Source organism: Nannospalax galili, unplaced genomic scaffold (assembly GCF_000622305.1).
Source record: "Nannospalax galili isolate Female #2095 unplaced genomic scaffold, S.galili_v1.0 scaffold898, whole genome shotgun sequence".
NCBI classification, from domain to species: domain Eukaryota; kingdom Metazoa; phylum Chordata; class Mammalia; order Rodentia; family Spalacidae; genus Nannospalax; species Nannospalax galili.
In genome coordinates this window covers 3,408,931-3,421,769 of record NW_008342399.1, presented here as the reverse complement: position 1 = coordinate 3,421,769, position 12,839 = coordinate 3,408,931, and the positions used below count along the sequence as shown (strand labels likewise).

The 12,839-nt window shown below is 40.7% G+C and overlaps 1 protein-coding gene across 1 annotated transcript in view; it reads left to right on the top strand.

The window, feature by feature from the left end:
- The window catches only part of Naip (NLR family apoptosis inhibitory protein), a 63,467-nt gene that overhangs the window by 47,625 nt on the left and 3,003 nt on the right, over window positions 1-12,839 (top strand). Inside the window, exons 12-15 of the mRNA XM_008838486.2 lie at window positions 1,523-1,687; window positions 3,032-3,184; window positions 3,527-3,613; window positions 5,723-5,887. Coding sequence (XP_008836708.1) covers window positions 1,523-1,687; window positions 3,032-3,184; window positions 3,527-3,613; window positions 5,723-5,887 — 570 coding nt within the window. The remainder of the gene's footprint in view (window positions 1-1,522; window positions 1,688-3,031; window positions 3,185-3,526; window positions 3,614-5,722; window positions 5,888-12,839) is intronic.

Sequence of the window (12,839 nt, the reverse complement as noted above, 5' to 3'; positions counted from 1 at the left end):
ATCTATTTTAGCCCTGCTATGAATTGGCTTGGGTATATTTCTCAGAGTAGAATTGCCTAGACTAGCCTGGAAATCACTCAGTAGCCTAGGTAGACCTTGAACCCATGGAAATCTTCCTTTATTAGGTTCTCAAATGCGGGAGTTACAGGTGTTGAGCTACCACACCTTGCTGTGTTTAACCTTTTGAGGAGTATCCAAACTGTGTTCCATGACACTACCCTGTTTTACTTTCCCACCTGCAATATGCAAGGGTTCCAATTTTTCTACTTCTTCCTCTACCTTATTTTCTTCTTTTGCTTTATCATAAAACCATTCTAGTAAGTCATTGTTACCTTCTATAGTTTTGAGTTGCATTTCCTTAGTGACTCAGTGAGACTGAGCATATTTCTATATGGTCATCACTGGCTGTTTGTATATTTTATTATAAGAAATGTCTAGTTAAATTCTTGCCATTTTGACTTTTTGACTGGGCATGACGGTTTCTACTTATAACCTTGGTACCCCAAAGGCTGAGTAGGAGGACTGCCATGACTCTGAGGTCACCCCTGGCTACATTGTGAGTTCTAGGCTAGCTTTGGCAACAAAGTGAGACCCTGTCTCAAACAAAATGAAACAAAATTCCTATTATTTTATAGGTGTTCGCTTGTGTTAAAGGGAAGGTATCTCACTGGTAGAGCACTTCCCTACCATGTGTAAGGCCCTGGGTTAGATGGCCAGCCATGAAAGAAAAAAAAATCTATGAAAAACCTAATCAGATATACATTTTGAAAAATATTTTCTCCCATTCAGTAGACTGTCATTTTGCTTCTCTGTAAAGTCCTCTAATGAATGATTCTTATTCTTGATGAGGTCTAATCTATCTTTTTTTTTTTTTTGCTAGTGCTTTTTATATCATAGCTAAGAAACTGTAGCCAAGTCAAAGGTCACGAAGAGTTCTTGTTTTCTTCTAAGAGTCTATGGTTTTAGTTCCTATGTTTCTTGTTGATCTACTTTGAGTTACCTTTCATAAAATGATTTTTTCTTTCTTTTAATTTTGATTTATTGATTGTATGAGTTTTTTACCTGACTAAGTGCACCCATGTTTATAATGCCTGTGGAGGCCAGAAAAGGGCATCCAACCCCCTGGAACTGGAGTTAAAGATTGTTCTCAGCCACCATATTGGTGCTGGGAAGCTAACTGGGGTCCTATTCAAGAGCAGCCCATGGTCTTAACTGCTAAGCCATCTCTCCAGTACTGAGTTACCTTTTCATATGAGTTGAAGGTAGGAGTTCAACTGCATTCTTTCACATGTACAAAACCAGTTGTCCCCACACTGAATCTTGGAGAGATGTCTGATTTATTCTGTGGGTCCAGAGAGTAGCACAGGGGTCCCCATAGAGTCTGTAATCAGCAAATGCTGCAGACAGCAGTGTCTTCATGTGTGTGCTTTCTCTGAGGGATTTCATTTTGAAAGTGTGAAAACAGAAACAGCATTTCCATTTGGAACCCTTCAGTGATGGGAAACTGTGTGCTGCCTTCCAGATCTCATCCTTCCTAACTTGGACAAGTTCCCGTGCCTGAAAGAACTGTCTGTGACACTAGATGGCAAAGCAGACGTGCTGTCAGTCATTCCTGAAGATTTCTCAAATCACAATATGGAGAAATTATCCATCCAAACTTCTACTGAGTCAGATCCCTCCAAACTAGGTAAAGATGGTGCTTGGATTTCCTTGTGTTTCACTGAGAAAAGCTAGTTGTCTAACAGTCTGTGTCAGAGTTCAAATTTTTGTGGGTCTGACACTTTAGGCAATGTCCATGGGAAAGGGTGGGGCAGCATTCTTCTCCTTAAGAAAACAGAGGTTTATTTGTAAGCCTTGAGTCTTGCTTATGCTAATACCTCATGATCTTCACACTCACTCTGTGACATAAGGTACTATTATTATTGCCATTTTGCAGGTAGGAAAACTGTAGTCAGAGATTTGCTCAAGTTTATCCAGCTGAGACACAAGTTTTGACTTCAAAATTTGAGTTTTACGCTCCCAATATGCTTCCTCCACAAAATAGTTCATAGAGTTGTTTTCTGTTTGTTTGTTTTCCTTTCATTTTGTTTAAGCTGCTCTTATATTGCAACTTACAGATCAGCTGCTAAGGGAGAAGGGAATCTGCTGGTGGCAATCTGAATCATTTTCCCATTTCTTCCCAGCCTAGCTTCATGGCTGATGGAAAACATGTACAGCCGTGTTTCTAGAACACATCATCTAGCAAAATGACTAAGCTTCACAAACCCCTTGATTTGGTAAACACTGAACACTGAGGACTACAGAAATGTAAACCTGGAGCTGATGTGCAAAGTAATTGAAGTAGGGCTTGGTGGCTCACACCTGTAATCCCAGAACTTGGGAGGCTGAGGCAGGAAGACTGTAATAAATTCAAAGTCAGCCTGTCTATTGTATGTAGTGATTTCTATGCCAGCCTACAATGTGAAAAGCTGTCCCAAGAAACAAAAACAAAGTTTTGCAGGCCAGAGAGATGGCTAAGCAGTTACAGGCCCTTGCTGTCAAGCCTGATGACCTGTGTTGGATCTGTTGGCTCCCCATGTTGAAAGAAAAGAACAGATTGCCCCAAGTTGTCTTCTGACCTCCACATGTAGGCCATGGCATATGCAAGACAACCCCCCAGCCCATATAAACAAAATAATTTTAAAAAAATTTTAATTTTATGCTTCAGAGTTGTCCTTCTTTTATGTCATTCTGTATAGAATTCTCATTGCATAAATGCAGGGCACAAACACAGAGATTCTAGGATGCTAATGTTGAAGCTGACTTTACTAATTTGAGAAGAGGAAACTGATCCCCAGAGAGGGTCAGTAACTTGTCCAAGTTCATGGTCCCTAGTTATAGAACCTGAGCATGGCCCAAAGTGGTCTGAATATGAGATCATTACATTATGATGCTTTAAGTCAATATGGTTGGAATTAATAAATTACAAGGCTCATTTTGATAAAAATTTATAGCCTTTTCTAATTTTTAAAAATCTTTGATCTTTTTGCAGTTAAATTGATACAGAATTCTCCAAATCTTCAAGTTTTCCATCTGAAATGTGACTTCTTTTCAGATTTTGAGTATCTCATGACTGAACTTTCTTCCTGCAAGAAACTCAAAGAGATTGGGTTTTTTGGAGGATGTTTTGAAGTTGTGCAATTTGGTAAGAACTATAACCATACAAATTGGGCGTAAGATGTTCCTGTTCACAAAGTTATATTAAATACTCTAGGAAAAGCCAACATCTAAAAATGCAGCTGATGTCAAAGAAATTGTGACAGCACCTGACTTCACTAAAGTTCTCATAGTAATAAAGTGTATTTGTGTCTACAATTTAAATCATTTTGGTTTTTTAAATTATTTTCTGAGTAAAGATGTTTTCTGTAATTACAATTAACACTAACTCAATCTGAATTATTAATTTTCATCATTTTAACACTTTTAAAGGTACTATTTATTATAAAATGTATGTGACATAAATAAATTTTTGTTTTCTCTTTTATAGTTACCATTTTGCCAAATTTTATCTCTCTGAAGATATTAAACCTTAAATGCCAAGAATTTCCCAATAAGGAAACATCAGAAAATTTTGGTATGTTTATAAAACAGTGACTTTTAATTTATTCTTTATCTCCCTCCCCAGTCAACCCACAGCAAAGCAAGCTGTGTAGAGCTGCCCTTGACATCCATGAGGATTGGTTCCAGGATCCCCTGCTGATGCCAATAGTAGAAAATGCTCAAGTTCATTATATGAAATGCTGCAGAGTTTATATATGATACCCACATCCTCCATATACTTTAAACCATCTAGATTACTTACAATGCCAGTACAGTGTAAATACTATGTAAACAGTTGTTGCACTGTTTGTTTAGAAAATAATAACAAAGGGAAATGCCTTTGCATGTTTGGCACAGACAAAATTTTTTAAATTCAATTCATTGAATTTTTTTAATTCAATGTGGCAATACAGAGGGTCACTGTCTAGCGAAGCTGCTCCTTAGGAGGACACTGCAGTAATGCTCAGTCTCACCCTCAGATGTTGTCACTGTTGTTCCCACACATACTCACCCTTGATATTCAAAGCAATGTTCTCAGACTGACTGACTTCTTAGATGGGTGTTTGGCCATGGCAGCACTATGCAAGGTCACTGTCAGGCATCCACCTCAAAAATGCTTCTGTTTCAAAGCTTTCAGGAATATACATTAAAAACTTGTATTTAAGGTAAAGAAAAGTAATTATATGTATGATAGCCCAGATTTAACAAAATGATAAGAATAGGAAGAGTTTAAATACTTTTTAACTTTAAAAATTATTACAGCCAGGTGTGGTGGTGCACACCTTTAATCCCAGCACTTGGTGGGGTGGCGGGCGGGGGGGGGCAGAGGCAGGTGGATCTCCATGAGTTCAAGGCCAGCCTAGTCTACATAGCAAATTCCAAGCCAGCTGTGGCTACGAGGAGACCCTGTCTCAAAAATAGCAAAAAAAATTACTAAAGTAATATGGTGCAGAGCTGTATCTTCACAGTACTTCTCAGGCTTCAGTGTGCATAAGAACAGCCTGGATCTCCTTCTCTTTTTCTTTCCTGTGGAGGCAGAAGCTGTGTGTCAGGGGGTGGGGTGCCTCTGTGTGTGTGTGTGTGTGTGTGTGTGTGTGTGTGTGTGTGTGTATTGTGGAGGGATGGAACTCAAGGCTGAAAAAGCACTATACCCACTGAGCCAAATCCCTGAACTTCATTTCTAAATACCATCTTTTCTAAAGGAATGAGAGACTTTATAGAGAAACAGTTCATTCAAGAACTGAAACAGAGGGCTGGAGAGATGGCCCAGCAGTTAAGAGCACTGGCTACACTTGCAGAGGATGCGGGTTCAGATCCTAGCACCCACATGGTAGCTAACACGTCCATAACTCCAGTTCCAGGGGATCTGATGATCTCTTCTGACCTCTGCAGACATAACATGTCGTGGATGCACTTACATACATGCAGGGAATACACTCATACACATAAAACAGATTTTTTTTGGCAGCACCTTATGGGGAGGATGAGGTGGGGCACCTGCTTTTTGCTGTCATGGTTATTTTTGGGGAGGGGGAGTCACTCTGGGGTCTTTGAGCTCCAGAAAATAAACTTTTACAAAAATTTTTTAAAGGATTGAAACAGAGACAGTCAAAGATAAGTCTGAAATATTATTTCATGCTAGAGAGTGTTCAAAATAGTTTCTGTGGGGCCTCAGAAGTAGAGGCTTAGTTATCAAGTGATCCACAGTTTGTCCTGCTTGAGGAGATGTCAACATGGAAAAAGGGCTGAGTGGTGGACCATGCTTTAGTGCCCAGTGTGGGTCTCCTCATAGTGGAATCACAGAAGAGGGAATGATGGAGGGAAGAGGGATGGAAAGGGAGGGAGCTGAAGGCACTGCGGAGCTAGGAGAGTGAGCTGCAGCCAGTGGAAGCCTGGCTGTGCAGGAGGAACTGGAGATGGAGAAGCAGCCTGCACTTGGGTGAAGAGAGAGAGGCTAGGGAGGGTGAGGAGCTGTCCACAGAGAGCAGCAGGCAGCAGGTGTGTGCTGACGGCTCTCTTTTGCCCTTGGAGACAGGGATGGGGAGGCCTCTGCTGGGTGGGGCCTCCTAGACTGCAGTCTCCAGGTCATCAACTCCTCACCCACAGGAACTGCTACAGAGAATGGCTTTGTTGTCTCCCACAGCACACACTCTAGGTTCTCTCAGGATCCTGGAGGAGCTGCTTCTTCCCCATGGGGATGGGATTCATCACGTGGCCAAGCTGATTGTCAGGCAGTGTCTGCAGCTGCAGAGTCTCCGAGTTCTCTCCTTTCAGTACAGTTTGGATGATGACAGTGTGATGGAAATCGGTGAGTTTCCTCAGAGAGGGGGTTCTGTTTGTGCAGAAGCCAGTGGCATCGTTGGAGCTGTCTGCTCCAAGTCTATGAGAACATCTGGCCCTCCAAACCTTCCTCATTTCCTCTCCTGCTTTGTATAGATTTAAGTTCATCCTTGTCAGACTGGGAAGGTCAATAAGCCTCTTTTTTGAGGCTATCAAAGCCATCAAAACTGTTTTTTGGTTTTGTTTTCCTAGTTCTGGGGACTGAACCCAGGCCTCACTCATGTATGCTAGGCAAGTGTTCTACCACAGAGCTACACCCCAGTAGGTCTATGTTCTGACACTCAGTATTTCAGACTCCTGGCCAAATATTCTTTTTGTTAATTGAATGTTAACAATATATGGAAGTGTTTTTTTAAAAAACTTCAGTTCATAGCCAATTAAGTTTCCCAGTTTACATCTGAAAATTTTGCTATCCAAGTACAGGTAGAATCAACCAAATTAAAACATAAACCATCACAGGCAAGCCCCTAGAAGCCTGGATTCAATCCCCATCACCACAAAGATAAATATCAGTTATCTACTTTCCTTACAGTTTTATTTTGGCTTTATATATCTTTAAGCTAGGTGGACAGCAAATTTAGAATTTTAAGATCATTCTGGTAGATGAGCCTTCTCTGTCTATAGTAGAACATCTTGCTTTACACCCACTTTCTTGAATACTAATACATCCAGCGTTCTTTTGATGTCTTTTTTTTTCTTTTACATCTAACCACCCTATGCCTCACAATTTAAGGTAAGTCCTTTGTATAGTTACATAGCTAGGGTTTTTTTGTTATTTTTTTATTTTATGTATATGAATGTATTATCTGCATGTATATAAGTGCCCGTGTTGTGCAATGCTGGTTAGGTTTAAAAAATCCAGTCTAGGATTGGAAATGTTGCTTAATTGGTAAAGTACTTGCCTGGCATGAATGAAGTTTGATCCCCTGCACAGTATAAAACCAGGCATAGTGGTGAATACCTGTAATCCCAGCACTCCAGAAATGGAAGGAGGAGGATCAGAAGTTCAAGGTGATCCTTGGCTACATAGTAGGTTGAAGGCTAGAATGTAAAACGTGACTCTGTCTTTAAAAAAAAAATACAAGAATAGTAAATGATAAAAAACCTGAAGCTGGAGTGATAGCTCAGTTAGTAAAGCCCTTGCTGTGCAAGCATGAAGACCTGTCTTTGGTTCTCAGAAAGCACCAGAAAGCTGGACACAAAGCTATGAGAGAGGCAAAGACAGGGGAATCTCTAGGGCTCCCTGGCCAGACAGTCTAGTGGAATCATCAAGCTCCACATTTAGTGAGATACCTGTCTCAAAAAGTAAGGCAGAGAACAATTGAGAAAGACAGCCATCACTCACCTCTGTATTCCACATGTACCCACACATACGTGTATACTTATACACACATACACAGTTTAATGATAAAAATCCAATCTCCTAATCTTTTAACTGGTTTATATTTAATGTATTATAGTTGAATTGAATTTTTATCTTTTTTTTTGAGACAAGGACTCTTAATAGCCCAGGCTGGACTTGACCTTGCTATGAAACCCGTTCAGACCCTGAACTTGTGATCCCCCTGCACTGGGCTCCCAAGTGCTGAGATGACAGGCATATGCTGGCCCTCTGTGTATTTATATTTGGTGTTTGCTTCTTTATTGTCCCATAGGACCTGTTTATTCTCTCTTGCTTCCCACATTTATTAGCTTATAATTATGTATCCTTTTTTTTTCTTATGGGGGGCATTGTTAGACAAGGTCTACTCTGTAGCCCTGATGGACACGAACTCACTATATAGTTCCAGTTAGGCCTGAAGGGTTCACACCTTTAATTCCAGCACTTAGGAGGCAAAGACAGGCAGCTCTCTGTGAATTCAAAGTCAGCCTGGTCTAAATAGAGAGTTCCAGGCCAGCCAGGGTGGCACAGTACAACCCTATCTTAAAATTAAGTACATAAATAAATACATAAATTTTAATTGCATATATCTCCATCTATCCTTCTGAGTTGTCACTGTCATTTATTTTGGTTTCTACATACATTTTAACCCTTCAATTAATGTTTTAAATAGCTGCATCTAGTATTCATGAACTAAATTTATTTATTTATTTATTTAGTTAGTTAGTTAGTTAATTAGTTAGTTAGTTAGTTAGTTTTATTTAGGTTTTGGGGGGGTCTTTGACAGGGCATTTCTGTGTTAATTAGGCTGGTCTCAAACTTGCAGCAACCTTCTTGCTTCTGCCTCCTGAGTGCTGGGGTTTCCAGTGGTGGTCCCTGAGCTTGGTGAAAGTCACTGTTTCTTTTTTGCTTCTGTTGCTCCTAAGCAGCCCACGTGTTCCATTAACGTGGGAGTCACCTTCTTCTACCTGAAGAACTCTGCCATTTCCTTTCTTCTGGGTCAGCTGATCGCAAATGTCCTCCCATTTTGATGATCTGGAAATGACTTTGGCTTCATCTTTGAAATACTTTCTCTGTGAACATGGCATTCTATTTTGGACTTATTTTCTCTTACATTTCTGGCTTGTGTTACTTCTTTCATTGAGTTGACTCTCAGTGTTTTAGCATGTCCTTAAAGGTGATGTGACATTTCTCTCCACCTGGCAGCTTTTATTTTTTTAAAATCTTAATGACTTTTAATTCCGGTACTAGGCCCACCTGGTAGCTTTTAATATTTTTTCCCTAAGATAGGTTCTTGCTATATAGACCAGGCTACCCTAGAACTCATGATCCTCCTGCCTCAGCCTTCAGAGTAGCTGGAACTAGAGGCTTTGCTTTGTGGCAGTCACTGTAGACTTAATTTTGTCTCCCCAAAGCCCATTTGTCGAAGCCCATGATTTGGAGATGGGATTTGTTATGGACAGCAAGTAGACTGAAACAGCATCTGTGCTGTGACGTGCCAAGGGGTGGTTTCCCTGTGTTATTCCATTTGGCATTTGTAGAACTCATGGAATCTACGGCTTGATGGCTTTTTGTCAGTTTTGGAAGTTCTTGCTAATATGCCTCTGTCAAATTCTTCTCACTGTTTCTTCCTATCTGTACACAGCAGATCTCAACCTAATTTGGGGTCAGGGGAGGTCTCTAAGGAAGTGAGGTGTCTGGTGGGACCTGAAGTAAGAATGGTGGGGACACAGTTGGGAGAGGGGGGACTGGGGCATTCTGAACAGGGCCTGAACAGGGCCTGAACAGGGCAATCACTTGTGCTATAGAACCAGGTCTATCTGAAGAACTTTAAAAATAAACAGAGGAATGTCTGAAGTGAGAGGCAGTAGTTGGTCCCATGAAAGAGATTGGAAAGTAAAGGCCTGACTGGAGTGGGCTTCATGGGGGTTACAAAGGCCAGATTTCATTGTGTTACTGCTCAGCTTGCTTACTTTATAAATGCTATTAAACTGGTAAAATAGCCGGGCACGGTGGGGATACAAGCCTGGAATCCCAGAACTCACAAGGCAGGCAAGGTCAAGGTAGGAGGGATGGCTCAGGTCAAGAATGCTTGCTCTGTAACCATGAGGACCAGATTTTGAATTCCAGCAGCCTTGTTAAAAGCCAGCTGTCCCTGAAAATGCTTATAACCTCAGCTTCAAGGAAGGGTGGAGACAGGAGGATTCCTGGAGCTTGCTGACTTCCAGACTAGTTGAGAGAACATAAGACCCAGGTTCAGAGCTGGACATTGCCTCAAAACAAAACAGATAGGGTTATAGAAGAGGACACCAATGCCCTCTTCTGTCCTACTGGTGCAGTCACACCCATCTGCAAATGTGTATACATACACCCTCTCTTTCACTCTTTTATACACAACACACACAAACACATATGAGACTTTGTCTCAAAAAAAAAGTAATTTATGATTTTTCCAAAAGCTGCATTGCTTTTTCTTGAAGAGGAATTTGGGCAGCACTAACATTTATGACTTCCCTCATCTCCATTTATTATAAATCCCTATCGTGTCTTACTCTTTTTTATTTCATTAGGTTAAAGCCTTTGTTATACATAGAATCTCACAAAGATTTGAGAGCAATAATCCTTGGCCCTCCTCCTCTCAAGAACAGATACTTTCTCCTCCCAGAAACCAATACAGAATGCCTCAGTGGTAATTCAGTAATATCTGTTAAATGAATAAGAAATGCTTACTTTCCTAAGGTTTCTTTTGATGGACAACTGACAGGTTACTCTTTACCAGAGTGAGTAATGTTTAAACTTTGCCCTAGAGGACAGCACTTAGAAACACCACAGACCCAGCTAACTGTACAATGTGATGTAGAAAAGAAAGCAAAACAGAGGGAGCAGGCAACGGATGGGGAAGGCCCGAGCTTTTCTTCAGTCCCCCCAGAGGAGTCTTTCAGCTGAGGGAATGAGAAATATCCCTGACTATCACTGAAGACACCTACTCAGGACACAGCTGAGACATTTTCTTAGGGCCTCTGTCTTTGAACTGAAGCTACATGATTCTGGGGTGACAGCAAACCTAACCTTTGCCCAAATTAGGGAAAAGTGGTTTTCATGAAAAATGAAACAAAACTCTGCTAGGTTCCTACTTCAAAGTCACAGACCCTTAAGGTCGTTTGAGGATCTGGTCCTCAGGGGTCACATGGGCTTGGGAGGAGCCCCTGGCTCCTTTCTTTTACCAGTTCCGCCTATGTGAAGATAAGTCAAAAGTCCTGCTCGACCATAGTTGGCTTAAATTGGAAACATGGAGGAAATGATTCCTCTGTGTTGATCCTCCTCTTTGTAGACTGGACACTGGTTCAAGTCCATCTGGTGGGGTCTCCTCGTCCTCCTTGATCAAGAGGACAGGTGACCCACCACCATTATAGGACCTTTTAAGAGATGCTCATAGTCCCCTGGAACTAGTCAACCTAGAACCACAAGGAGCAAAAACTGTCCTTTATGTCCCTCTGACCAAATTATTATAGGCCTCCTTATATGTCTGTTAAACACCCAGAAGGTTAGTTCCACCAGTCTGGTGCTTTTAATTACTCTGTGTCATGTAGATAAATCTCGGCCAAAGACCAGCTGTTTTCAGATAAACCTTACCTAGACATATATTTCTTGATCTGCTATGTATAATTTGTCAGTGGGTTGTAGGAGTAATATGGTTCCCTCTGGTTTTCAAAACTAGCTAAGCATCATTTATCTCTCACATTGTCTCACCCCTCAATCATGGTTTTCCCACTTAAGGTGCCTCCATTTCCCCCCTTTCTCCCTTAATAATACCCTTCTCCTACAGTCCTACCTCTCTTGAGCACTTTCTTTCCCTTTATCCCCTAGGTTACTTGAATAACCTTCCCTCCCCCCTCCCTGAAACTAATCCAATTTTTACCCATATCTCCCTTTTCTTCTCTTTCAGGTTCTTTCTTTTCCTTTACCTCCCTGTTTCCTTTCCATTATCCTGGTTCCTGTAGTTTTGTCTGGTTACATACTCATATATGGTTCTAGGATCCATATATGAGGGAGAACATATGTCGATTTTTTTTTCTGAGTCTGTGTTACTTCACTTAGTATAACGGTTTCTAGTTCCATCCATTTACCTGCAAATTTCATGATTTCATCTTTCTTTACTGCTGAGTAAAACTCCATCGTATATATGAACCACATTTTCATTATCCACTCATCAATTGAGGGACACTTAGGTTGCTTCCATTTCTTAGCTATTGTGAAAAGAACAGCAACAAACATGGATGTACAAGTGTCTCTGCAATAGGATGAGTTCTTTGGGTATATGCCAAGGAGTGGTATAACTGGGTCAAATGGTAAGTTCATTTATAGTTTTTGAAGAGTTCTCTACACTGCTTTCCATAGGGGTCGAACGAGTTTGCAGCCCCACCAGCAATGGATGAGTGTTCCCCTTTCCCCACACCCTCTCCAACATTTGGTATCATTTGTTCTCTTGATCTTAGCCAGTCTGACTGGGGTAAGCTGAAATCTTAAAGTGGTTTTAATTTGCATTTCCCTAATTATTAGTGATGTTGAACATCTTTTAAGATGTTTCATAGCCATCTTTGGGAGAACTCTCTGTTCAGCTCCTTAGCCCATCTTTTAATTGGGTTGATTTTGTCTTGATTCTCTTTTTTTTGAGTTCATTATATATTCTGATTATTAAACCTCTGTCGGATGTGTCGCTGGTGAAGATTTTCTCCCATTCTGTGGATTTTCTGTTTGCTTCCTTGGTTGCCTCCTTTAATGTACAGCTTTTTAGTTTAATGAGGTCCCATTTCTTAATTCTTCCCCTTGTTTCCTGAGCAATTGATGTCCAGTTTAGAAAATCCTTTCCTACACCTATATCTTGTAGGTTTTCCCAATGTTTTCTTCTAAGAGTTTCAGAGTTTCAGGCTTTACATTGAGGTCTTTGAGCCATTTGGAACTGACTTTTGTGCAGGGTGAAAGATAGGGGTTTAGTTTCATTCTTCTACAAGTGGAGATCCAGTTTTGCCAGCACCATTTGCTGAACATGCTGTCTTTCCTCCAGTTAATGTTCTTGGCCCCTTTGTCAAATATCAGGTGGCTAAAATTGCAATTACTCATATTTGGGTCTTCAGTTTTGTTCCATTGATCTATGGGTCTATTTTTGTGCCAGTACCATGTTGTTTTTATGACTATAGCTCTGTAATACAGCTTAAAATCTGGTATAGTAATCCCCCCGACATTGCTCTTAGTGCTCAGGGTTGCTTTGGCTACCCGAGGTCTTTTGTGCTTCCATATGAATCTTAGGATAGTTTTTTCAAATTCTGTGAAAAATGTCATGGGGATTTTGAATGGCAAATCGTTGAATCTATAAATGACTTTTGGTAGGATGGTCATTTTCACAATATTAATTCTTCCAATCCTTGAGCATGGGAGGTCCTTCCATCTTCTGAGGTCTTCCTCAATCTCTTTCTTTAAAGACTTAAAATTTTCGTTGTAGAGGTCTTTAATGTCTTTGGTCAGGTTTATTACAAGATGT